The 27,955-nt window shown below is 44.7% G+C and overlaps 1 protein-coding gene across 1 annotated transcript in view; it reads left to right on the forward strand.

The window, feature by feature from the left end:
* LOC118317076 (ERC protein 2-like) overlaps positions 1 to 27,955 on the forward strand; it is a 140,329-nt gene that overhangs the window by 8,721 nt on the left and 103,653 nt on the right. Inside the window, exons 5-8 of the mRNA XM_047331126.1 lie at positions 7,761 to 7,916; positions 9,151 to 9,243; positions 10,379 to 10,546; positions 22,454 to 22,621. Of these exons, the coding sequence (XP_047187082.1) occupies positions 7,761 to 7,916; positions 9,151 to 9,243; positions 10,379 to 10,546; positions 22,454 to 22,621 (585 nt within the window). The remainder of the gene's footprint in view (positions 1 to 7,760; positions 7,917 to 9,150; positions 9,244 to 10,378; positions 10,547 to 22,453; positions 22,622 to 27,955) is intronic.

Here is a 27,955-nt window from a genome sequence, read left to right on the forward strand (position 1 = left end):
TCTTGAATAATTCGGTTTCTTAGTCGTCTATACGTCTTCAGTAGTAAATCAGAAGAATCAACCAGTTTTTAGAAAGTAAACAAATACATTTTGAAATATTTACTCACTTAAAATATAAGATTCTGGGTATTTTTTAAAATCTATTTTAGCTCTAACATTGTGGTGTGGAGTAGTCCAGTGGTCTGACAGTTTGGTGCTTTCATCAGTCTGTGGTTGGCGTGTTAAACGTTGGGCTGATTAACTGAAGGATTTCTATGCGGTAATTTAACTGCAAGTAGAAACCCACTTCCTTTGGAGGCCTCTTGTTTATGTGTCAGAGCGATAATTTAGCTTTACACTTACACTTGTCACCGTTGGGGAAGGCAAGGCGTTCGTAGTGGTGCAGCTATTGCCAATATTAGGGGGCACTGTCTACTCTTAGTAGTCTTTTTTTTTTTTCATTAGATCCAAAGGAAAGCGGCTAAACTGCCTTTCATTACCGCACCCATTACTCTTCTTTTTTTTTTTTTTAAACGGCCCAGCTTGTTTAGCTTGTGGCAGAATAATAAATGCCTTCCTTTTCAGTTTTTCTCTCATTTATCCATCAAACGTGGCTGAGGGTTGACACGGGGCCTTCAGTGGTATTTTTGCTGGTTTGAAGAGAAAATTATCACTTAAATTCTGTGTTGATATTATCCAAATCTTTTTTTCATGTAAGAGACAGGTGTTAAAATGTATGAGGTTCGCGTGACTCAAACTGGAGGATCGTGTAAAAGGTAGCAGAGAATGGAAATCTTTTTCCTTTTTTTGGGGGGGGGGGGTCTTTTCCCCGTTTCTCTCTCTGCAGTACCACTCGGCACTTACAGACCATGTCCAGATGTGGAGTTCCTGGAACCAGCTGCTTGTGTTTGTGTGTGTATGATCGGCTGGTGTGCAGCATGGACGCAGAGCTCACTCCATCACTGCTTCACCTGCGGATGTGTGTTGTCAGGGGATGGTGTGTGCGCAGCGCTTCCCTCACGCTGGCGTTTCCTTTTTAACTTTGTCAGCTGTCAAACTCTGAACCCGACCAAAAAGAAAAAAAAAGCCAGGCACATCTTTGTCACTTTTCTCTTAGAATGATTACACTTGACTGGGCAACATTATCGTTTTTTTGTAAGAATAATGTGGGAGCCACATGTGTAGTCTACAGCGGTTGCTTCAAAGTTTTGCAGTACTGGCTTTGTCCACAGAGTGGCAGTGTTCTCCAAGGATTAAGGCATGAACGCCGAGCCAAAGCTATGTGTGATGGCACACACACACACACACACACACACACACACACACACACACACACACACACACACATGCTGAGAGGCATAAATCTGGGCCTAATCGACTCTCCCCAGCCGCCGGTTCCCTGTAGACCCAATAATAACAGCTGCACCACTGGTCTGTTCCTGCCCAGTCCCGACCTGCTGCCAATGGTGTTCACACACATGCAGGCTCTCACTGTGAGATTTTTTCACTTGGAGATGGCATATCTACTTTCCTACATATCATGCTGCAGATTTCATACGGTCCTCTGGGGGCCTCTGGGTAGAGTTAGGGCCCACTACTGCATATGAAGACATCTCACTCAGTATTGGAGCACGCAGCCTCGCTCTGCTGTTGAGGAACGTAAGGGCTAAGCACTTATAGCTCCTTCGTTTTGTTTTTTTTGTTGTCTATAGTGTGACTGGCTTTAGAAGTCCTGCTGCTGCTGTTTTTGGCAGGCCCCCTCCGTGTGCTCCGGCACCCTGTCTGAAACACCGATGAAACTAAGAAAAAAAAAATGTAGCTTCTAAAAACTGGAAGTTCACGTCAGCACGTCGGTCTTTTTTTGTAATCTCCTTCCTGCTTATTATTTTTTCTTCATTTTCCTCACTTTCTAACGCTACCAGCCGGCCAGCTCCACTGAGCATCTTCTCCTCTCAATTCTCAACTGCCTTCTGTATTTGAGTGCCCATGAACATTTCCCACTCACTCTTTCTTTGTCTCCGATGCTGATATTTCTTTGTGGTAAAGTTAATTGGAGAGAGGCCTGTCCCGGGTGGGGCTTTTGAGGGCTCTGTTCTTGATTGGCTACTTTTAGCCTCCGCTAATGAGACCCCTCTGAACTAGCATGAGAAGACCACTGTAAATACCATCAGCAAACGCACACACACATTCACACACATTCACACACAGTCTCACACACACACACACACACACACACACACACACACACACACACACACACACACACACACACCAGTGATCCCTCCCTCCCCACCACACCCCGGGCACCACATACTCGCCACGCTCTGTTGATCGCCCAGAATGTTTGAGCGGAAAAAGTTTATCGGGACAAAATTACACCCCTCAAACCTTCTGCTCGCCCTCTCCCTATTTTCCCGGCAATGCTTTGATTCCCTCGCCGAGTTTCCCCTTTGTCTCCCTAAACTGCTCTTATAAGCTGATAGCCGGACACCTTTTCCCCCTTTTTTTGGCAAGCAAATGTGTTTCCTCTTTTCCTGATGGAGAAGGGATGCGAATGTGATTGATGAGTGTGTGTGTGTGTGTGTGTGTGTGTGTGTGTGTGTGTGTGTGTGTGTGCGCGTTCGCACACGTGTGTGTTACTTTGTAGAACCTGCGAATGTTGTAGTCTACACAAACTGTACATGACACCGTTGCCTTCAGGCTAGAATTGAACTTTCTGACCGTATCCTTCATTCAGGATGTCGGCACTTATTGCTATGTGTTGCGTTTGATCCTATTCATTCCATATGCTCGGTCCTCTGACACATGTGGAGCAGAGGAGACGGACTTTGATGACATGCCCTCTTGCATGACTTAGTTTCCCCCACGGAGAGACACAGCGGTTGAGAGAACTGTGCTCTTAAGTGTTGTTGATAAGGACCTAACACACACACACACATACTTTCTCCGAGGGACAGATTAATGTGCACAGTCAGACGAAGAGACGGAGAGAGACGCACACTGACACGTTAATACACATATGGTCAATGGGAGATTAGGGTTGTGGCAGCGGTGGGAGTGACAGTCTGTGGGACAGTAGTAATCATCTCTTATCCACAGATGACACGCACAACGTTTGCGTGCACAACATATTCTAGTTTTTGCCCTTATTCATACCAAAGTGATATTCCTGCCAAACTGTTTATTGATGAAACTGAATATTCCACAAATATTCCTATTCACATGCAGCACTGCGTGCTCCGATTAATGGTCTGTGCCATGTTGGTTTCACTGGTGGTGGACGTCTTTGACCAAAGCCTTCTTCTTTCATTCTCTCAACCACCGTATTGAAAAGGTTGGTTGGTGTAGTTTTTAAACTGTAATCGGGCAAGAGGCTGTGTCTTGCAAGCCGCAGTATAAAAAAAAATCCCCATTTAGACGCATATGTCCGTATGCACTGTGTACGTGTCCAAAGATTGCTCCTCAAACCAGAATAATATCATCATATCTCACGTGTGTTATCGGAAAAAAAAGGCTGAATTTGGAATGAGGCCACATTCAGAATAACCAGGTAGATTATGCTGTTAACTTGACCCTGTATCAAATTCGGAATACTGGTGGAATATTGATGTGCATGTAAACCTGCTGAGGAACAATAAGACGAGGCCTTTGTTTTCTCTCTTTGGAGCTCATTTGGAGAACTGGGACAACTTGGAGCAATGGGGAAATCAATGGCAACCTGTTGCCTCTTCCTGCATTTCTGTTTATTTCAAGTCGTGTCCGCAGTCTGCCTGATGAGCTGCCTCAATACGCCTTTTCTTGACGTTCCCATGTTTGACTTTGATTTATTTGAGTTCCTTTGCCTTTTAACTCATCTGTACTTTTGGACTTTGAGATACTTTGTGACCAAATTGCTCCATCCAATTCAATATGACTTTTTGTGTCTTCTTTTACCACTGTGGTATGGAGTATAACATATCTCAGTAGCAATACATACATGTACATACATGTATAGATTTGTTTGCTACTTATATGTTTTGCAACTCATTTAGTTTCCATGAAGCAGAGCATACAACTGTAGCAGTGGACACTCCGACGCAATAGCCCTGCGATGACTCCACTGCGGAGGAGGACGTGGTGGCCGCCAGCTTTGACAAGCCCCTTTGATACCGATAGATCTGGGTGGCGTTTGAAAGAGCAGCATGGCACCACTGCCAGGTGCTCCCGGGCAAGGACCACTCCCTCGACACCACAACTGAGGTGGCCCCAACCCTCAACGGCTCCAGTGTAGCTGCTTAATGGCCAGCAAATTAGACTGTGGTTGCTCTGGGTGGCGTCTGGGTGTGAGCGTGTGTCTGCGTGGGTGTGAACAGAGTGTTTCTTAAAAAAAAAAAAGAAAAGAAAAAAAGAGCGAACATGGATCTCTGTGATATGTCTCTGTTTTTTAATTTTATTTTTAAAAAATAAAAAACTACACAGATAGGTGTTGATGTAGCTGTAGCTTTGTATTTTATATTGACAGTCTAATAGTTTGTCCAGGCCACAGATACAATATTGTACAACAAGACAACACAGAAGAACTTGTTAAATACTGCTATCATTTCTAATATCAGTCCTGGTTCATCCTTGCACTTGCAAATCTTAAAAATTAAATGCAATGTTGTTTCTTCTCTTGAATGTACTCTGCGCTTAGTAATATACAAAATGTATCCTGTTCAACAAGTACGTGTGTGTGTATATATGCGTGCCCATTGACACGAGTGAGTGAGTGTGTGTGTGTGTGTGTGTGGGTGGGTGTCGAAAAAGATCTACCTTTAATTATTAATAGAAGAAGGTGAGAGCATGTGCTGGCAGAAAGCGTTGCTAAGCCGGGGCTTTGGCGCGGCAGAGACGTTCTGCGTGAGAGACGGAGAAAAGCAATAGAAAAGGGTGATGGAGACCGATTCTTATGACCTGTAGCTGCGCGTGTTTCCTCCCTGCTAACGAACAGAGACAACGAGACTGAGAAAAGAGAGGGCAGGGAAAGAGATACCAGCAGAAGTCTGCAGCGACATAGGAAAAGTAATTTTTTCCCCCGAGGCTTTTGAGTGATTTTGTGATAACATAGCAATATTTAACAAAAGAAAAAAAAAAAAGTAATAAAAACGACAGGGAGGAATAGGAACCGTGACTGGTCGGTGTATCTTTGTAAGTGTCTCTGAAGCTGCGGGTGTTAGTGTGGGCTAAAGATGATGAGCCGCCAGGCTTATTTTTACCGGGTCCCTCCCCAGGAGCTCCATCGTCGGAACCAGCTCCAGGCCGATCCGGCCAAGACCAGGGCTCTGCAGACTGTCATTGACATGAAGGTAGGACTTAACGGCGAATTTGCAATAAAGAAGAGCAGGCGACATTTTTAAGTAATGGTGTGCCACATGATGAGTGTGTGTTGCTGCAACAGATCAGTTCTCAGCTTCATGAATGTCATTTTTTTGTATTTTTGCATAACGTCATCTGCGTTTGCCAGTTCATCTGCAAAACGGTTTTGAGCTCGGCGAGTTAAAGCGGCGATAGGTGAATTTTAATGAAAGAAGTAATTGTGACCTGGTTGCAGTTCGCTCCTCCAGTTGCAGCAGGTTCCCTGACATCAGCTTCATACGCCGACAAAAGCTCAATTATAGATGAGCAGCACTGCAGCAGTAGCAGAGGATCGGGGCTCGGCCGCAAACGCAGAGCAAAGCCTACATGTAGGAATAATCGAAGGAACACTGCCTTATTGTTGCCTCGTGTCTGTATGGCGGCCATGCCCAAGTTAAGTCCATTATTGGCCCACGCCGAGTTGAGCACTTATTCAATTTGTTTCAAATGTCACATATGGAAGCTTTCACTCTCATCTCAGCCCTTTGAAGTCGTTAAAGCTGTGAAAAATGCAGTTGACTCCACATGTGTCTGTGTGCGCGCACGCACACACACACACACACACACACACACACACACGCACAGACACACTTAGAGTTCATTCAGCTAGCGCTTGTTCTAAATGTGGCTCCTTTACAGCAAAACCGCAGTTATTTTTCACACATACTTTGTTATTTGTCTGCCTATTAACAAACTGCACATGTGCTAGCCAGCGATGCCCACGGTGTTGTAAATGCGTGAGAGCGGCGGACGTGGATCCAACTGCATTAATTGGAAAAATGCAAAACACACATGTTCAGAGGGATTAGAGTGATGCGATAACGTCTTTGGGTGATGTGGAGGAGGAGGAGGAGGAGATATTGCCTGACGGTGCAGTTTTTTTCGAAATTGCTCCACTTTTCTGTGGAAAACTCTGCGTGTTCTTTGCCACGTCACTGTTTGTCCATGTGTGTGTGTGTGTGTGTGTGTGTATCGTCTGTGTCGCTGCTGCCTCTAAGCGGTGTGTATTTCCGCTTTGTAATTACAGAACACCAACCCCCCTTTCTGTTTTGACCCTGACGTTATCTGGCAGGTACAGTAATGAGTTCTCACCTCTTGATTCTACTGTAAACTCAGCATGGGCTACAGATACACGGCGTTTGTGTTTCCCTCTGTCCCCACTATGAATTCCCCTCCCGGTTGGAGTGCAGCGCCATCGTGTACAGTAGTTGGCGTTTAAGTGGTTTTTGAGGTGCAGCTTTTATTACATTGTATCTCTACTGTATTGTGTTTTCGTGGGATTTGCCTTGTTTCTCTTCCTCTGGGTGATGTTTCTTCTCCCTTTGGAGCAGAAATCGATAGCAATCAGTTATTAAACATGAGTCATTGCTTATGATACAGTAGCCGACCCGAAGCAATGGAAATTATTGAATAGCATATTGTGTGTGGTCAATTATGTCTTGTGTGTGTGTGTGTACGTGTGCTCTGGGCAAGATGAAGCGACTTGATCTTGACACTTTTTTCGGCAAAGACATTGAAACTCTTTGTCCTTGCATCCGCTCTCTTTTCTTGTGAGTGTGCTGTACGTACCTTTATGGATTCCTCTGTGTGTGCGCGTCTGGGCTGGTAAATTCAGCACCGTGTGCTACGCGGGGCTGATGTCAGGGGATGTAATAGAGGTCAGATGCTTACATGCAGCCTGTGGTTTGTGCTGATGGCATCATGCAGTCTGTTTCCATTTATTCAATTACCTTTCTCTTCCCTTCCAAGGTTTAGCATTTTAACGTATGTCTGATCCCATGCAGCTAAACAACCTCAGGACCTGTCCATGACAGACCCTTCTGTTCCCTCATAGATACAACGTCGTGGCTGCACACAACTTCTGTCCTAAATATTCCCCCCTGGTTTTCCAGACATTCCAGTCAGACGTAGGGCCTAACATTCATTGGTTATATTCATTATACAGGACGCATTTTTTGGGGTGAATATTCTGAATCGTCACTAGTGCTCTTTTATTTATATTTCCAAATGCCAAATACTTTTCAAAGTGACCCAGGAAGATATTGCATAGGGTCATTGTACGTTAGCAGTTATATTTAGTTTTGAGGCAACTTGTATCACTCTTGTGTGCATCCAATCAGGTATAGGTAGTGTTAATTATAATGGCTAGGTGAAAGAGAGCTGTCAGTCAGCACTCAACCAATTCTTTTACGATCCTCCCAGGCAACATGAAACCCGTGGGTCAACTTTGCCAGGCCAATATTCTCTTTCCGTGGGTCAAAATGATGTCTCTTTTCGAAAGAGAATTGGATTGATCAATAGACAGACGGGCGGATCGTTTTCTCAACAATTACATACAACAGGTAACGTTATATCCACGGTCAGATCTTGACCCCTCACTCTTTGCCTGCCTACTGTTGCTGGCGCAGGACACCAAAATCTCCTCCCTGGAGAGGAACATCCGGGACTTAGAGGACGAGGTCCAGATGTTAAAGACCAGCGGCCTGCTGCACCCTGACGACAGGCAGGACGAGCTCAAGCATGCGGAGGCCTACAAGAGCCATTCTAAATTCATGAAGACCAAGGTAGAGTGTCTCCGCCCTGTCACCCGACACGACTCCACGCCGCATGACCCTGATGATGCATGTTTGCCTCGCAGCTTCGACAGCAACGGCATGAGAACCTGTTGTGTGCATGTTGCATGACTTTTTTTCCCGCACGCTCACGGAGAAGCAAGCAAACCTGAGGAGAAATTTCTGAATGCCAAACTGTACGTTACACTGTGTTGTGTCTTTTGGCTGCACAGATACCAAGAAGTCCTATGATTATAAATGCATTCGTTCGGGTCTCATGCGCCTTGCATACTGTTCGTGTTTTATGACCGAGCATTGTGCTGCTCCCCTCTCTGTGACGGCCGACTGTTCGGCGGGGAGCGCTATCGTCTTACAGTGCGCTGTGTCTTTCTAACTCCTCCACCGTTAGCTGGCAGGAATACATTTGGAAAGGTCTGACCACAATGTCTCTGTCCCGGGCCGTATACTGTTTTGTTCATTGGGGCGTACTCGTATGCAGACTGAAATTTAAGAATAGGTCTATGAATAAAAATAAAATAAAATAAAGTGTCAGGTTTCACAGAGTTTCTAGCTGTTTGTCCAGAAGCCCACGGCCAGCTCTCCATGTGAAAATGTTTCGACCAGCAGGTTTATTAATGGTGCTCTTTGTAGGGCCCACTCGTCATTGCGTCGGGGAAGTTCCTGATGCCATCATAAAAGAGATGTTTCTTATGAATGGGGCTCTGAGAGATGCATGTGAGATTACAGCGGCAGAGGACAGAGCTCTCTCCCCACCTGCGCTGACCCGGGATGATACGCATCGCGGCGAAGGCCCCGCGGCTCACGCTCCCATCGCTCGTCTCTCTGCGTACAGTCGCACGGAAGCTCAGGGAAGACGCCGGATTCATTCTATATCCTTGAAGTGTTTAGGGTCCTGGTCTATCAGCAGTGCTGGAGACCGGTGTTGAGGTGAGACTGCGATAAGAGGGAAACCGGAGAGGACAGAGTCGCTGTCCTCTCCGGTTTCACTCTGTGGGCCACGCAGACACTCTAACGTGGCCCCCGGGTTGTATGGCATTAGAGTTGGTGAACGTATATGCGCAGATAATCCTTTCCCTACCATGTGTAATATCAAGAAGCCTCAGTTGTGTGGGGTTGAGGGGCGCGGCGTGTGGTTGAGCACCCAGATAAGCTGCAAAGTGTCCCCACGCTGGCGGTGTGCTTTAGTCGAGTGGTTTGCTGTCTACTTGTCTCTGTGTCTCTCTAGGCGCAGGCCTGGTCACCGTGTGTGTCTTCCATCAGACCGGCTCCCACCTTCCTCCTCCCCGCCCAACAGCCTTGGATCACAGAACAAGCAGAAGTACCCCTCCCATTAGTCTCTCATTATTTCTTCGATTGAGTCCCACCGCCTTTGACGTCGCTGCTCCTCATTTTTTCACTTGATCACATTTTTTTTTGTTCACTCACCGTCCATTTTTCTTCTCCTCCTTTCCTCGGCGTCTCACTAGCCTCAGTTTTCAGCTCCCCGATCACGTCTCTCTGACCGCTTTGACTCCACTTCACCTTTTGGCCGCCCCCCCCCCCCCCCCAGTCTCCAATTATTCCCTCCCTCCTCTCCCTGCTCTCTTGGGTTCTTTTCTCTTTCTTTGACTGAGTGCTACTTGGCCAAGCTCTGGCCCAGGCACAATTCCCTGGTTATGAGGTGAACCCTGCTCACACACAATTAGAGAAATCTCTCTTCGAATCAGCTTTGTGCATTTTTGGCACCCGCACACAGATGCCAATCTTCCGCACATAGCCAGCCTCAGCATAGAAACCTCCCTCAGTTAGTGCATTTGATTTCCTTTGTGGTTCTCTGCCCTGCTCTGTATGGCCTTCTTTAAAACAACCTGTAATCTGCCAGCTATGCGAGTGTAATATTGCTAACCTTAACTTTATCTGCCTGCATTTATCTTTCACCCTTTGGCTGTTTGGCTTGGTGTGTCCACACAGAGCAGACAATGTAGACCGAGGACTGACATGATACAATTCAACATTGTAATGTTTAATCTCTCTAAATAATTGGAACATGACGCAGTTTCGTGTCTAAATGAATGATAAAAGGAAAGTTTAGTTTCACATACGTGTCACAACATGGGAAATATTGAGATTTTCATTTTTACTAAAAGTAGAAAAGACAAAAGTTCCACATTTTGCCTTGAAATTTGCCTGATTTGGAAAGATTAGGTAACTATCACCCTATTCATTTTGCCCACTCCAATATTAAAAAGCATTTTCAAGCCTCTTAATGCTGAACGTGTGCTTTCAAAACGCTTGTTTGTTTGTGTGTGTGTTTGCCTGAAAGAAAAGCCATGTTTTTTCCCTCTCTCTTGAAAGTTATCTGCAAGTACATCAGTTCACTCAATGATGACTTAAAGGTTTTCATAACACATGTGTGTGTGTGTGTTTGTGTGTGTGTGTGTGTGTGTGTGTGTGTGTGTGTGTGTGATTGCCAGATAGAGCAGCTGAAGCAGGAGCTGAACAGGAAGGAGTCAGAGATGCAGGCCCTGCAGACCAAGCTGGAAACACTGACCAATCAGAACTCGGACTGCAAGCAACACATCGAGGTGCTTAAGGAATCGCTCAGCGCCAAGGAGCAACGGGCCAGCACTCTTCAGACGGAGGTCAGTAAGCACAACACACACACACACACACACACACACACACACACACACATGCAAACACTCACCATGATGCACAGAGCTACTGTAGTATCCTGGACATATGTGAAGACACACACAGCCTCAGATGGAAGAGGCTTCCTGAAATCAAGGGTGTCTTTAGATTTCTGAGGCATTACAAGAAGCTCAAAGTGATTGGATTTCATCATGATTGTATTGCGGTACACCCTCATTTATTAACAACCCCCCCCCCCCCCCCCCCAAATTAGAGTGATACTAATCATGTGCACCGTTCGTGGAAAAATCACCTCCATGAACAATGTATATGCACATGATCCTGTCTTTTCTGCCTTGGTTTCTTTCACTTTTATTCCAGTTTACCGGTCATTGAGGTGGGTGGAAAAAGAAAAAAAATGTCTATGCGTGTGGCTTTTTGAGCCCACCAGTGGGCTCATACGTGTGGGAGGGTCAGTCCGTCAGAGAGCTGGAGAAAGCTGGCAGCTCTTTCTTCAACTTTGAAGTTTTTTTAAAACTCTATGACTATAATGATTTTATCAGCTCCATTAGGAATGGGAGGTGGGTTGTACGCTGAGAATTGGAGGTGTGTGTGTGTGTGTGTGTGTGTGTGTGTGTGTGGGGTGGTGGGATGGAGATCATTTAGCATTTTTCTCCATCACTCTCTAGACTTGGAGCTGATACTTTAGATCTCTTTGTGTTCGGCAGTCGAGAGCAGCCCGCTAACTATGTCCACTCACCATTACAGGAAGCAATTTGGGCCAAAATTAGGCCTAATTGTCCATACATGTGCAAGGAATTTTGGCCCTCGCAGTTAGCTGAATACATCATACTTAAAGGAATTGGTTTTCAGTGGGGCTTTTTCGTTAAGTGTGTGCATGTTTTCTTGCTTGTGTGTCCAACTGAAAATGTTCAGACATTTGTGCCTCCTTTTGCCATAGGTGTAAATTTATGGCAAGATCAAGGTGTGGCAAGTCTATTGGCTGGCAGGAAAAGTTCCAGAAAATGTCCGGAGCAACGTGTAGGGTCTCACATACAGCCCCTCCTGAAAAGTTCAGGAACATATCTGGACTGTTAGATCTTTCTTAAAAAACTAACTGACCTGATGACCTTGATACACAACATGGCAGAGAGAAATAACAGTAACAGTCTGTCCGTATGTTTATGTATTGACATGTGGGTCCATGACAACCGAATGATATATTCTGATTGACAGTACAGTAGTGCTCCTGACACTGGGCACATCAGTAGCCAGTCTTCTCGTAACTTCTCATAAGCCACTGAGTCCTGATCACCAGAGACACACATAATCACACGCATACACACCAAAACTGCATACACTGACTTTGCATGATTACTGGACTCCCATCCCCAAGCTGGAGCTGTTTTTTTCTCTCCTGCAATTGACATTTTCCCCCAAAGTCTGAGGTTTCCTGGTTTAAGTGGGCAAAACAGAGGATGGGTAATGATACCGAATGTGCTTGGGGGCCAGCCATGGTTCTGCATTCCTTTGCTTTCTGTCAGTCATTTGGTCGGAGAGCATGCGATCTTTCTTCTCACCTCATTCCTTCCATCCAATCATTACTACTTCAGACTCCCCTGAGCAGTTTCTTTCAGATTTCGCCCATCTCATTTGAAATTCCCCAAGAGCCCCATGTTTCCTTTTTATTCCACTCATGACTATCGGCCCACACACCCCTCCCCCTGTGTGTGTGTGTGTGTGTTTGTGTGTGTATGTGTGTGTGTGCGCGCTCGTGTGCGTGCTTGTGTGTGTGTGTGTGAGGTCGGTCCCATCAAGGATGACAGTGATTGGTACAGTGGTCCACTTCCCCAGAGGCAGAGTGGTGTCTCCCAGACCCGAGGAGAAGCTTCATCTCACAGACACTTGTCTCTAAAAGCAATTTACATCAGGATGGGTCTGAGAAGAGACCGGCGGCTGAACAGAGCAGGCACTGTGAGCGAGGGGAATGCGAAGGTGGAAGTGTATTTATTTGCCAGTCAAAGTTAAGGACAGCTTCTAAATGGGCGTGATTGAATCTGTCCTCAGATAACTGGAAAATGTTGAAAATAATAAGTGTGTGTGTTTGTGTGTGTGTGTGCGAGCACTCTGCTGCCCACGTCTGTGGAAACTGAACCCATTTAATACAGTAGGTGTATGTGTCTTTCCTGCCCCGATCAGGACAATGCAGGGCTGTAACTATAATCCTGCAGATCAGGTAACCTATCAGAGACCTTCCTGCATTTTTAACCAGCCAGCGCCGGAGGAACAAGCCACAGCTCAAGTGGACAAGGGGCTTGCATGTGCTTTGACAGGGTTTAGTTTTCTTTGAGAGCAGAATTTTTGAAAATGCCCTAAAGAAAACTAAAGAGGGCAAATCAGATTTTTTTTGTTTTGTTTGATTGAACAAGGCCTAGTTGCACATCTAGCTAGATTTATTTACATGGGCAAAATATAACATGCATGGCGTATGAACAAAGTACAACCATGACAAAACAATGGCACAGCAATGAAGTGCAACATCATTTTTATTCCCCAAGATGGCAACTGATATAGTAACATATTTTTGGCGTTTTAAGTTGAAACAAAATATGGTATTCCTCTTCTGGACACTGTTAACCTGGACTAATAATTTGATTAAACTGATTTCCTTAGAAAAATAAATAAACTTATTAATTGAGTGAAAATTGCAGAAATGTCGTATAGACTGGAAGTACCACCTTAAGTTAAATACACCAAAAGCCGATTTACCTGCAAATTAAATATTTAAGTCGAGAAAATTCAAAATTTGTCTTGCTTACTGATTTGACCTTCTATCATCCAGGATCAACATCATCAGCTGAATGAAGTTAAAAACTGAAAGTTGGTGCACTTTAGGGTTCTCCAGGTGCCATTTATCAGAGGTACAATTCCCTGAAATTGTGCCTTTCAGGATGATCCCTGCTTTCCCTTCCCTGTAATCAGAGTTATTACCTTTTCACTTTTTAGATGCAACAAATCATGTTATATTTAATGTCTTTGTCAGTCATTAGTTGAGACTTTTATTTTGTTGTAGGTCGATAAACTTTGATTTACATATTGATAATTGGAGGGGAGTATTTTTGCAGGTGGCCACTTGCCCACACCGGGGAAACCCAGACATGAAGGAGGCTGAAGTCAAGTGAAGTCAAAGCCTGAATTTGGAACATAAATAACAGTCATATAACATTTCATATTTGGTTCCTCACCGAACACAGGCTGAAGTGTTAGAAGCAGCACGCCTTTAATGTGCATTTTGTGATGTGGCAACGTGTCTCTGTTTACAGAGAACACAGTCTGTGGTATTTCAATTCAAGTTTCTCAGATGTGACCTCAAATATCTTGTGCTCTCTTTCATCGCCAGCGTTCGCTGTGTGTCTGCCAGAGGACCTCCACTGAGTTTTGATTCTGAGGTTGAGGTGTAATGACTCGAAGAAGATATAAATTACTCAAAAATGACTTGTTAACATCAACCATACCGACAGTGATGAATGGGGAAAACAAGAGGGGAAAAAAAAGAAAAGATTCTGGAGTGGGAGAGGGAAAGAATCAAGGGTGGATGGAGCAACAGGAGGAAGCGAGAAGTGAGAGAATAGAGTTTCTTGATGGATGTCGAAGGCTGCGGGCTTTTGTCAGTGAGTGATGCGATGGTTCGGTGTGTTGTGGTCCCTGCTGGACTATTTTTGTTGATCTTTCCTTGTTCCCGTCGCTGATGGATGGTCCATATAGGTAGTGAGGCGGAGAAAAGATGTGGTCTCACCCTGGTTACGCTCCACCCTGGACTCTCCCCCTGCTGTGTTCGCTCTCTCGCTGTCTCTTTTTCTGCCTCATTCCCTTTTGCTCCCTTTGTCCATATTTTCTCTTCTTGCATACTATCTGCCTCCATTTGTCTTCTCTTCCAAAATTTTGTCAACTACCTCTCCTCGTCCTCCGTCATTTTCTCGTCCACCATCTGCTCGTACCACTACAACAGAGGGCGAAAAGCAGATTTTAGGTGAGAACTTGATGAACTCGCGGAGGAGGACAATGAGGTTGTTGGCCTCAGTAAATTGGAAACAGTTCCTGTTCTAGGCCGACCACTAATTGTCAATTTCAACATTCAAACCCCGGACCTGTTGTGATGAGTCGTCAACCACTGCAGACCAGTTTCAATATGACCTCATCTGAACTTGACTGACCACGGTCACCGTTCTCAGACCCAACAGCGAGCTCCCGGGATCCTGGGGTGGTGCGGTTTGGGATGCAGTGTGAGTAGCAAAGCATCAGGGCCCCCCAGAACAAACATGGCACGGTCCAAAATAAAGCCCCCGCGAGTTCTTCAGAGGCCATGTGGAAAAGCCATAAAGTGGAGTTATAGGGGTCAGAAGGGGGATGAGATATTTAATGGTTTACACAGGGAAAAATATGGGTAAATATGTGCACGACTTACGGAGCCGACAAACACAAGTGTGTGCCCAACGTTACTCGTCCGCATGCACATAAAAACACACATTAGTGTTGTCGTGCGAACGCGCATACCACATGCTCCAGTGCAACCGATGCGTTGAGTTAGAGGACCATAGGGTCATTATTGAAGCAGAACTAATAAATGTGTGTGGAGAGTTTTGTAACTGTATCTCAATCCATGTGCGCATAATCAGATTTGTGAGTGTGTAGAAGACTCTCTAAATGCATACGGGGATTTGTGAATGTGTACAGGAATCTGCAAATGTGTATCAGATTTGTAAATGTCTAATAGAAAAAAATATTTAAAAAGAAAACTGTGTTTAAATTTGTAGAGATTTTATAAATGTAATAATGGCTGAAAAGGCACTTACAGTAGGGAAGTCTTACCTGAAGAGAGCACAGACAATACAATTTATCAAACTGCGTCACACTTGGCGCAGTTGGAGGATTCATGTCCAGTTTTCAAAATACACAAAGTACGTACCAAATACATTTGTGGAAATTAGATTATTGGATTATAGTCATGGGAAATGTGAAACACCTGTCTCTGGAAAGTGAGAAAAAATGACAGAATAAACTCGCTAACCCTGCATGTTGCAGTTGTAACGCATTCACCACAGAGATCAGGCATTCTGAACACAAATCTGATTATGCACATAAGGTTTGGGAAACTGTTACACAACTCCCCATTAATATTTGTAAATAGTAATGCTACAATAATGGCCCCATGGAGGATATCGAAGATAAATTTCATTTTTGTGATGATCTATCCCACATGAAGTTCTTCTGGAAGTGTGTGTGTGCTCCTCTTACTTACTTAAGTTTCATGTTTTCTATTTTTGTACATTTTGAAAGGAAACAAAAACACACACTGAACGCAGAGAGTCATGAGGGCTTTGCTTGGCCTGCTGTCAGTCAGTGGCTGGTTAACCAGGGCAGCGAGGTGCTGACGGAGGCAGCCAGGAACAATATTCTCCTTTGTTTTTATTCTGTCCTCCTCTTCTTCATGGTCACCCTGCTTTAGTCGGACAACTTAACCTCTAATTTCATACACACATATAGACACATGCACGGGCAAATGTACAGAGATACACTTAACAAAAGGGCAACAATTGAGGAGTTTTCTCTCCCACTGATGGTTCAATCCTTTTCAATAGAAAGTCTCTGATTCCAATTGAACCAGATACAAGCAGAAATACAGTGTGGTCCCCTCTCCTCTCCTCTCCTCTCCTTCAGACACTTACGTAAACCTTGCTGGAACCTGAGGAGACCTTATTTAGAGAATTAATGAATGTGATTGGTGGGTTATGGCCACAGGATTAGGACATAATCTACAAGGAAGTCACGCAAATGCAGTTTCTCCATTATATCTTTACATGTTATGGGACATGCATTGAATCATCATGTTGTGAAGTGCATTGTTTAGTGACAGTGAGAGACAACGCATAAGCGGAGCATAAGGGTTTGTTGTACAGCCTGATCGTGACAAATGAATCAGGTTTGCACCTCAAGTTGATCGTCTCATTCATATTTATTTGGCAATATACAGTAGATCTGTGTTGTGTGTCTTGCAACCAAATAGTAACACAATGAAATGCTTCAAACATGTCTTATGTTGGATGTAGTTTATCAAAAAGTCTGTGCCACCCACTGTATCAAACGCTGCACCCGGTCGACGTCTCTTCAGTGTTTTCGATCATGAGTTTTCACGTTGGTCAAGCAGAAGTCCATAGGATTCGAGGAGCCTGCTGCAGGCTGTATCGCTCTCCACGTGTTTGCCAGAGTGACTGTTCAGTGTGGTTTGACAGGAAATGGATTCGCTGGAAACAGGACGTAGCAACTGGCGTGTGGCGCTGGAAATGAACAGGAAAAATATTCAAAGAAGGAGCAAGTGTTAATGAGGGGGAACGCCTGCAGCGTCGCTTCCTTTATGTGTGTGTGTGTGTGTGTGTGTGTGTGTGTGTGTGTGTGTGTACAGTAGGTGTGTGTGTGTGTGTGTGTGTGTGTGTATGTGTACAGTAGGTGTGTGTGTGTGTGTGTGTGTGTGTGTGTGTGTGTGTGTGTGCGTGTGTGTGTGTGATCTCCCTGCTGGAGGATGTAATGACGATGATGGATGGAGGGTGAAAGAGGGATTGAGGCAGCTGCGTCAAGTGAAGGTTAGTGTGATGGCGAGTCCCCTACATTTTCTGTGTCATATATCCATTCACTGCTACAATACCAGTAGCATGGCATGATTGACTTTTATGCCTCAGCAGAAAACATTCATTCATTCCGTTGACAAAGATCCTTTTGTCAGTGGATCGTGGGAGTTCTCTGTGTGTGTGTGTATATGTGTCCTTGTCTTCTTTTTTTTTTCTTCTTACATCTGCACTTTCCCATGTTCTCCCTATGGCCCGCGGGCAGACAGCTGTGTTTCCATGGTTTTATCAACAGATGTTGCGGTGTACAATGAGACTGTGCGCCCACTCTCCACCCTGCAGCCCCTGCTGTGAGGCAGTTTACATCCGCTTATTATCCAGAACCGGCCCCGAGGCGATCCGTCCATTATACGATTCCTGATCAGAGCTCTGACGCGGTTGCCTTGTCCCAGGCTTTGATGGCACACCCCAAATGACACCCAGCCTAAGCCCCAGGCCGGGGATCAGCCCTCATTTCCGCACAGAACACCCCCAATGTCGTCATGTCTGGCGTGGCCAGCTCAGGTGGAGAGGAAATCTCCTGTTTGCATGCATGTGCTTGTTTATACAGTGTGTGTGTGTGTGTGTGTGTGTGTGTGTGTGTGTGTGTGTGTGTGTGTGTGTGTGTGTGTGTGTGTGTGTGTGTGTGTGTGTGTGTGTGTGTGTGTGTGTGTGTGTGTGTGTGTGTGTGTGTGTGTGTGTGCGTGCGTGCGTGCGTGCGTGCGTGCGTGCGCGCGCGCGCGTGCATGTTTAATGAGATATTACAACTTCTTCCTGCACCTGTGTGCACACACATGCAGACACATGAATGTTTTCATATGAAAAAAAATTAAATAATAGTAATAACATTGGTCTTCAGGATATTAAACATCACAAGCCACAACAGTGACGTTCTTGAAATCTATTGGTAACCTGTTGCCTCATCTGGAAACTATGGATCGTTCGCCACTCCTCCTCACATCTGCGCGAGTCGAAGATACCAACAGTGAGGCGCTTATGTACCAACTGTGTGAGGCGGTGCAGTGTATTTACAGTATGCATATGCTTTTCATAAGATGGACCGGACATTTTTTATTAGCCCTTCACCAATCTTTAATGATGCAGTGAAACCCAGCAGCCCACTTTCCTTTCCTCATCTTCATTATATTAAGAGTGCGTTGTTTTCCATTTGATGCATACATTATACCAAAAGGAGAGATTTGAATCATTATAGCTGGTGTGGGAAACCCTCTGGTGGTCTAGCATCATTTCAGAATGAAATATCCTTCCTTCTTTCAGTGACACAATCCAGACTTGGCCACATTAATGGCAAGACAAACATGCATTAGTCGAACGTTATGTCATAAATTTAGATGATTAATTTTACGGCACGGACCTTTAAATGAGTTAAATCTAATGGCTGCCCTCTGCTGTATTTATACAGGCTGGCTGGACGTCATTCGGCCGGAGAAGGGAATCGCTCACACAGCTGTGTGTGTTAGTGCACCGCACCACAGCAGCCTGAGCTGATTCAGCTCAGATACACATTCAGGAGTGTATCTGAGTTCAGCCGCCAGATACTCTCCACCCCTTGGATGTAAGAGCTTTAATGGTGGTGTCAGCTGAAGTGGCATTCGAACTTCTACTTGGAACGGCGATACAAAAAAAAAGAAAGCGTATACAGTATGTAGCTAATGGGAGTGTGTGTGTGAGCGTGAAGGTCAGAAGAGTTAGATTGGAGGGGATTTCAGATATTTTTTCTAATCGACTCTCCTCGCAGTACTGGACTCCCAGGTGGCTGAGTGAGCGTGCAACTGTTGCCGTGCAAGCTCTGGTGCATTCCCAGGCCTTTTCTGTGGTCTCCCTATCTTCTCTGGTTCTGCCGTTTTGACTGTGGCCGACTCGTATAATCCGCGTGTTGTTTATTGCCCACCGCAGCTGACGCTTGGGCTCGATACCTTTGCAGGTTCGCCTGCCAGAAAAACTTTTATGATGAAATGTGAGGCAGGAAAAAGGGAGGTGAGGACAAACAGAGAAGCTGTTTTCTTTAAGCCTCTGTTTTACTTTGGTAACCAGTGTCCAGAATCCACATTTGGCTGTGATTGCGAGCATGAGAGAGGAAGTGGAGGAGAATGAGTGTGAGAAGGGAGCGCGTTTATGTATTTATTTGTGCGCATGATTACGTGTTTAATCAGAGATACTTGCACGTGTGCATAAAGAAAACCTTTGATACCATGCATGTGTGTGTGCACACCTTAAAGTGGCTATTAGTTTGTGACTTTTAAAAAAAAAAAAAATTATGAAATACCATGCACTGCCAAGAGTTAATAGTTTTGCAACCACAGAATCTTGAAAACATATCAAAGTCAATTTTTTAAAACGATATGGTGCTGAGTGAGGGGCTGGAAAACTGAAGCGAGGTCATGAGGGAAGAAGGGGTGAAAAATATGTTAATTTAACTATTTAAAAAAATACTTTGATGCAATATCTTTAATTATAATGGAATTTTCTTTCTTTCCCTCTCAAAAGAAAGCTGTGATTACAAACAGACTGTAGTCCCTCGTGTCCAATTGTCGAGGCACAACGAGTACCCAGGTTTTCTCGGAGCTCTGCTTTGCATGTTATCTCTCGTATCCGGGAACACCGATCCACACAGAAATGCACAAACCTACAAAGCCATATGTGGGCCTTTCCCAAAGACAACCTGGCTCGAGGACTTGAGGGATTTCTCGCACCGACACATCACTTTGTCTCGCCACGGGACACGCACCTTTAAGCGGCAATAGGAAAACTCCTGGAGTGTTTTGGAGCATGGCCGCAGGGGCGGAGTGTTGATCGAGAGGCAGAAGTGGCCAAGTGAGAGAAGAGAGACAGAGAGAGAGGCGTTGTTGGAGGATGGCATTGAGGAGAAGGGGAAGGAAAATTGGAAAGGAAATTGAAAGAGAAGAAAGAGGTTAATCACCACGACTTGCTGACTGTCCATCATCTCAGCACGTGTGCCAGCTGATGAAGCCATACAACATTTCCTGTTGCAATCGAAGCTGAAGACAGTGGAGGAGCAGCATGTCAGTGGTGTTGATACGCTCACGTCAGACGATCTATTAAAGGTTCCCGTCATCTCACCCACTGTCTTTCACTCTTTCACGTACAGTATCCCTCCTCAAGCTTCCACCCTCCGTCCTTTCATCCCCCGGTCCTCATCTGTCCTCCTCCCTCTCCGTGTAGTGTTTCTGGCAGCAGCGAGTGCTTTAAGAGGGTATTAGCAGGGCATCTGTACAGTACTATCACATCTTAGTGGGTCAGGGCAGGTGAGACAGCAGGGATTTCCTGTTAGGCCTCTCTGCTACATTCTTGCTAAATTGCCCCTTGCCAGGTGGGGTTGGAGGGGAGGGGGTTTCTCTTTCTCCGTCTCTGACAAACACACATGCACACACAGTTCTGCTGCAGCACATGGGCATCGGCACACATCAATGCGCGGGCGGGGGGCACTAACGCGATGTACGCACAGAGGATTAGTGGTGTCACTGGTGTGGGTTTTGTGTGTGCGTGCCAGTGTGGAGTGGGGAGGACAGAGCGCGGCTCAGTATTAGACTCTGGTTGTCTGCCAGAGAAGCAATATGAGATAAATACTTCACCATCTTACACCTGGGAGTCCTGGACTCCTTCTAATGCTGCTACCTGAGATGAGCCTCTGTGTGTCTGATGGCCTGCACGGAGCGCCACTCTCATTTTACACATGTACACACACACACACACACACACACACACACACAGACACACACAGACACACACACACGAGCAGGTTGGAAGCACAAATACAAGTGCAAAAGAGAACGGTGCCGGTTGGCTGTCCCCCGCTCATTCAACTATCAGAAAGAAAGATAATAAGACTTTTTTTCCCAAAATGTTGAACTATCTGTTGGAAACATTTTAATGTCAGACCTTTGTGGAGTTATCTTGTTTTTAGTATACGTATGGTATGGCAGTTCATCATACTGCAACATGCAAACTAGCTGTAGATAAATCAACAGTAGCGGAAGGGGGAAAAAAGTATAACATTTTTATCAATATTTTCCCTCAAGCTGAATACATGATGTGCAAGTATACCACAGATTTGTACTAAGGCAAATGTACTTTGTTTCTTTCCCTCAATGGCCCATACACCTCTCCCTGTGAATCTCCTTAACAGCCCTGTGAAATAGTTGAGAGATGAGCGGGAGAGAGAACACAACAGAGCGTGTTCTTTTAGTGTTCTCACACTGTCCCCCTGAGTCCAAGTAACTCTTGTTAAAACAGCTATTAAAAAAAGCCCTCCCTCGCTGTTCCCCTTTATCTAAGTGTGTCTCTTGAATTCACATGAAACACACACATGCACACCTTTAAATTAGGTTCAAATGGGTTCACTCATTGGGACACGGCAAATGAAAAAAGAGGAAAAAAAGTGCTGGAAATGTAATCAGGCATTGAAGAGCAACGGAGGGAGGGGCCCGTGGTCTGCGCATGACGGCGAGCAGAAAGTGTGTGTGTGTGTGTGTGTGTGTATGCACTGTGTAGTGTTTGTGTGCAATGTAACTGTAGCAGAACACCGAGGTGTGTCCAATAAGAAGTTCTCGAGTGAGCTGAAGATATCACTCAAGGCGTTCGACGCCGGCCAGATTTTAATGTGTGAGTGTGAAGTGTGTGGGCAGTCTGATCTGTGGCAGAGCTGGCTCCATCCTACAGCCCTCTCAGTAACAAACGAGGGGATGGACTCCAGCCTCCTTCTCTCTCTCTCTCTCTCTCACACACACACACACACACACACACACACACACACACACACACACACACACACACACACACACACACACACACACACACACACACACACACACACACACACACACACACACACACAGACACACACACACACACACACACACAGTTGCTGCATCAGTCCACAGTGGTTCACACTGTGGACATTAGGTCACAGATGAACTTTTAGTACTTCCAAATGTCAACACGTCAATGTGCTGAAACATGTCAGTTCAAGCGGTGAACATTAATATATCCTGGGGGAAATAAAATGGTGTAAGCTTTACAGATTTTTTTTTGTCTTTGTCGTGTATTTCTTTGTATCGCCTGTCCACATCTGCCACTCTGACTCTTATTTCACCTTTTCTTCCTGCTGACCTTGTCCATTAGTATACGGATTAGTCCGAGAATATGTCGGTGTGACACCCTATTTACTTCTCATCTGCCTCACTGCGCTAAACTTCTTCACTTGGTCTATTCCAGGTCGACGCTCTGCGGGTGCGTCTGGAGGAGAAGGAGCAGTTCCTGGCGAAGAAGACCAAGCAGCTGCAAGACCTGACGGATGAAAAGAGCACACTGACAGGAGAGATCCGAGACATGAAGGACATGCTGGACGTCAAGGAAAGGAAGGTCAATGTCCTGCAGAAGAAGGTACGTGAATCCAGCTAGATAATGCAGCACCACAAACAGTTTCTTGAGCCCAGTACATCCATTTCCACTGTACATACACTGGTTCAACATCCCAGAACATTACTGTCACGGTTAGTTCTCACTGCTGTGTGATCAGACTTACATATATCTGGTTAACAGAAACCCATCTCCCAATGAATGCTGATATTGCTGCGTGTCTGCTGGACGGGCTAAATTCTCTTTCTAAGACGTCCTCCATATTATTAGGTGCTGACATAAAGCTGGTTGACTGTTTCCCCCCTGCCTCCAGTCTGTCTGGATGATAAGCCAAGCTGATTGCCTCCCATATCGATCTTCTCATTCAACCATCAGAAAGAAAAATGTCAGAACAGTGTGTATAAGTGCAGTTATATGATTTGTTCGTGGTATGACAATACACATATATAGGGTTTCATCTTTCAATATGCAATGTAATTATAGATGTCAAATAAATGAACTGTAGGTGAGAAAAAATTACAATATTTTGCTCAATATTTTTACCTTAAGCTGAATAAGCAAATATTCTTTCCATGTTGCCTGACTCTGAACACATGCAGCAGTTTACAAGTCAAATGCAAATTAATAAAAACACAAATGACTACTGCTTTAATGAAGTCAGCAAGTGTTGCCGTTTAGAGTTAAACTCTTTCAGTTACTGCAATTGTTCTTTTTCCATTTTCCAAAACCATTGCTGAGCCATTCAAATCACTTTTGTTGGGGAAACAGAGAAAGTGTAGCTATTTGATCAGTGGCACGTTTGTTGGCCACATCAGGCAACTTCCGCTCTCTGTTTGGCATTTGTTTACACGTGTCATTGAATGAGTAGGGAGATCTGCTACTCACAGTCAATTATCGTTACATATGGTGAACATATAAACACACCTGCTCTCGCTCTTTCTTTCTTTCTTTCTTTCTTTCTTTCTTTCTCTCTCTCACACACACACACACACACACACACACACACACACACACACTGTGGCATGGCGTGTCTCTGGGGCTTTAATGACTTTTATAAGGTTAGCCATTTAGACAGGGCCTGTGGCCACCTGCGGTGCGCATGTTGGCAATTCCTCTATAGACCAATTACACACACATAAAGGTCCCCTCTCAACTTCCTTGTTTCCTCTCATGTCCTCAAATTAGATCTCCCTCTCCCCCCCTCCCGCCCTCCCCCTTGCTGAGTTTAATGAAAAAGTTGCTCCAAAGGTCACGTGAAGTGCCATCAATCTGTGTTAGTGCATGTGTGTGTGTGTGTGTGTTTGTGCGTGCGTGCAATTGTAGAAATATATTCTTTTTATTTCTATGTGACCTCCAGGTGTTTCTGTGTGAGAAGTTTGAAGGTGACCTTTGTGTGCACCCTACACTGCGCTGTACTCCCCTGGGTTCCACCTATAGATCCTCAATCAAGGCCCTTAATAAGCCTGTTTGTAGCTGATAAATGGGCCCCCTCGGCTCACTGACGCCTCATTCTTGTCTGATGTGAGTTTCATCTTTTGAATTAGACTGGTTTCTGCCATTTAGCAGGGATTTTGCTGGAAGTTTATTCATTAGTTCAAGTTGAGGTGGTGATTTTGATATTTCAGGGTGCAGTCGTTCAATGTTACCTTTAGTCCTCAGTTGCCATTTTTTCATCACTATACGACTCAAAAGTGAGATTAGTGTGGATGATTTTTTTCCTCCTTTGATGTTTCTGTCAATTTGCAGAGAGGCTCCTCTTTGTCTGTATCTCTGTGTTTCTTATTTTCTCCTTTTTTTCTCTTTAGCACACCCAGGACATCCTCAGTTGTTCCTCCCAATCTGAAAAGCAGTCAAAATGAATTGTACAACTGTAGTTTACTACTAGTATCAAAAAGACTAAAATATAAAACGGCACGTCTTAAATATTATGAAGAAGAAAGAAATCTCATTTAAAGAGGAATCAGCCATGTATTTTTTCCACATTGTGGACCGACAGGTGTTTCACTCCATTAGCCACACTGTGTACACTTACTGCATTCTGATTGGTTTTCCATGCTTCCCATTTCCCAACAATCCCAGGAGGCTATAATTTACTGTGCTGTGTCCCAGGGGAAACGGCAGGAGTGGAGCTGAGAGTCAAAGCTGGTTTCCTTTCTGGGCTTCAGGCTCTATAAGTTACCACTGGTTTGTTGTAAAATACGGTGACAAGCTCCGGGTGTGTTTGCAGGATGTACGAAGTTCTCCAGAGACAAAAATCTGAAATGCCAAGGATGTATATCCTAACCAAAGGGTGATACTTCCGCAATGACGCTGTTCCCACATCCAGCAAATCAACTGCGATGAAGACGACCTTAATGTAGCAGCTCAAATTAGATTTGCAGTTCTCCGATTTTGGCACAGTGTAGTCTTCGCGGTCTACCATAGCTCAAATAGCTCATTTGAACACTTCCATTCATCATAATGACTTTTGAATGTGAATAGTAAATACAGCTGTCAGCTAAATATAGTAGCACATGAAGTACAACATTTACGGGCTGTACGAGATAACCGTGAATTTCAAGAAAGACAGCAAACTGCAGCTTTTACAGTGCAGCATTTTGCCATCTCAGTGAGAATCCGCATGTCTTACGTTTTAACCAACTTGTATTACCCCTCCTGGAAGAACTCCGATCCTTTTGACTGATGCATCCATTGTTTTTTCTTCACAACTATTGCAACTCAAAGATATACTGGAGTTTCTCTCAAAAACACTGTCAATATGACACTTCTGTTACGTTTCAAGGAGAATGTCTGGGTCAGACGCGCGCTGTGGAAAGCAGTGTTTTCTCGTTTACAGTCATCAACGTGCCAAGTTGCTCGCTGAGAATTTTCCATCGATTTTCCCACTGCACTCTCACATGGGCTCACTCTGGCATTTTCCAGAAATTAAAATGTTCTAGTTCATACACGGCACAGCTCTATTCAAAGTCAGATCAACTCAAACAAGCTCGGTAAATTAAAAATCATTCCGTCAGGGCCCTTCTTAAAAGGAATATATAATTCCCCCGTGTCTCAACAGGTGCCACGATGGTGCTGTTTCATTCATGGTGGAGCATTTCTCTCTTCATTCTTTCAACTTCCAGTGCAATTTGTCTTCAGCCGTAGTGAAATTGTTTCATCTGTAATTCGTCATTCCTAATCCGTGCCTCCCCTTCTTTGAGTTTTGCTTCATCTTCTTTAGCTGCACTTTGTCGGCATAGTGCTAATATTTGCAAGAGTCGTGGAGTTGCAAACAGCGGCGATGGAAAAATGCAAACACAGGCTTGTTTAAATCATAGAGTTTATTACTATTTAAAAATAAAAAAAAGAAGATCCGTGCAACCGCAAGACGCAGTGGTGTTGTTTACCTCATTTTGGTCTTCCGTTACGGGATTTGGATTGTGATTTACCAGGAACAAACTCATTTGTCAAGATGCTGTCGACAGTTTTTACAAGGACTCTTTCGTCAGTGGGCTACAGTTCCAATGAAAACTGTTAATAGTGAGTGACCCACAGATATTGCTGTACATTCTTTTTTTTTTTTCAATGCTGGGAGCAGCACAAACTGCATTAATCTCTGTTGTGTTTGGATGGCGCCAGCAAAATTGGACAAATAGGACCTACTAGAAACAATATGGCTAGATACCTCGAGAGGACATGAGAAAATATGTTTCTTGTAATTTGGCTTTTCCAACCCTGTAATATGTTATGACTAATAATCCCACGGTGATATTTCTCAAACAGATGCTATTTTGGTGACATTGTACAAATGGAATTCAAAACTTAAATCCAGGTCTAAAACACCGTAACACCTGGGCCTGTTGGCTACGATTTACAGAGTGAAGCCACACTGTGTACTCACTTGTCACTTCACTGTCTGATTTGTTTTCCGAATCCCCATTTTCCCAGGCTGTTACTTACAGATCTGTTTACGCCGGGGAAGACAGGAGTGTAGTTTGGAATCAGCAGGCCTTTAAGTTATTGAGTTCCAAAATTGCAAAAGACGTAGAGTGACTCTGCGTGTTTGAAGTCTTCTCAGGGCAGGCATGAGAAAAAAAAGGATAAATATATGCCTGCCTCCACAAGATGCCTGGTGAAGATAAATTGGAAAAATTCAAATGAAAAACTTAATGTAGATACAAATGAGAATACTTTTAAAGTGTGTAACTTCTGAATGGTAAAGTGCCACTCTTCAATACGCTCTCTTTAAGGGATTTAAAATATAGGAGAAGTAACTCAAAGACCGGTCGGCAGATGAAACACAAATAGACGCACATACAGATGTGATCCATTTTGGACGTCGTTGTAGTGAAACACTGCGGAGGCCGACTGTCGTCGCAGTATGTATCACTCCTCCGTGCCCGACTTTCCGTCGCGGTAGAGTCTGAGGATTTTTATCTTTTCCTACAGGCCTCTTCACGGACAGTCACAATGATTCGTAGCGTGGCACCATGATGTCATGGCTGTAGTCTGATCCCTACGTTGACCGTAATAGTCAGGGGCTGAGTTTAACTCAAAATAATGAGGACCTGGTCTTTAAATAAAAAAAAAGAAAATGCACGCGCTCGGTTTGTGCAGGCCTTCTTTTAAACCAGTGTATCGGGACAGAACAGTGGGAGCTCTGTTTGAGCGGTTGGTCTATGAGACCATGACCAATGCATAATGATGGATCTATTTATTTATTTTTTTCATATTTGGTTCCTTTTTTTTCCCCCCCTCTTCTTTCGCTGGGGGGGGGGTAGGGGTGTTTGAGGTGCACACGCAGAGCCGGTTGTGGTGCAGTTTTGGCATACATGCGTTATTCATGTTCAAACACTGTGGTCGTCTCGATCCATATTCATGCTTTTAAAAAAGCCAGGCTGCGTGCATGGAAGCATAGTATCCCCTATCGTGTTCCCTTCCTATGGCGACCACAGACGGGCGAGGTTTGATTACGTCTGCCTGGACCATGCTGGGCAATATGCGTACGTATGTTTGCATGTCTACCTAGGAAAGGATGCCCTTTACACAAGAGTTTCTGTTAGTTATGATAGTGTCTAGGGGGTGTCCCGTCGCCTTTCTCAGGGGGGAGCCCGGCTCCGCTTCGGAGCTCCGTCTCTTTCAGCACTTCAGCTGGACTGGTGTCATCCGCACAGCTACGCCTCTCATTGTGAAGAAAAGTAGAGAGGGAGAGAGAGAGAGTGAAAGAGATGGTCCCACTCTACATTTCTCCTCCTTTCTCTCACCCACCCTCTCTGGAGTACTCGCCTTTCTGTCCGTCCATTTTTTAAATCATTTCATTGAGGTTTAACTTAACACTTGATTCTCTCAATTGTCATGTACCTTGTTTCATGTTCCAGG

The sequence above is a fragment of the Scophthalmus maximus genome, chromosome 3, assembly GCF_022379125.1.
Source record: "Scophthalmus maximus strain ysfricsl-2021 chromosome 3, ASM2237912v1, whole genome shotgun sequence".
NCBI lineage: Eukaryota > Metazoa > Chordata > Actinopteri > Pleuronectiformes > Scophthalmidae > Scophthalmus > Scophthalmus maximus.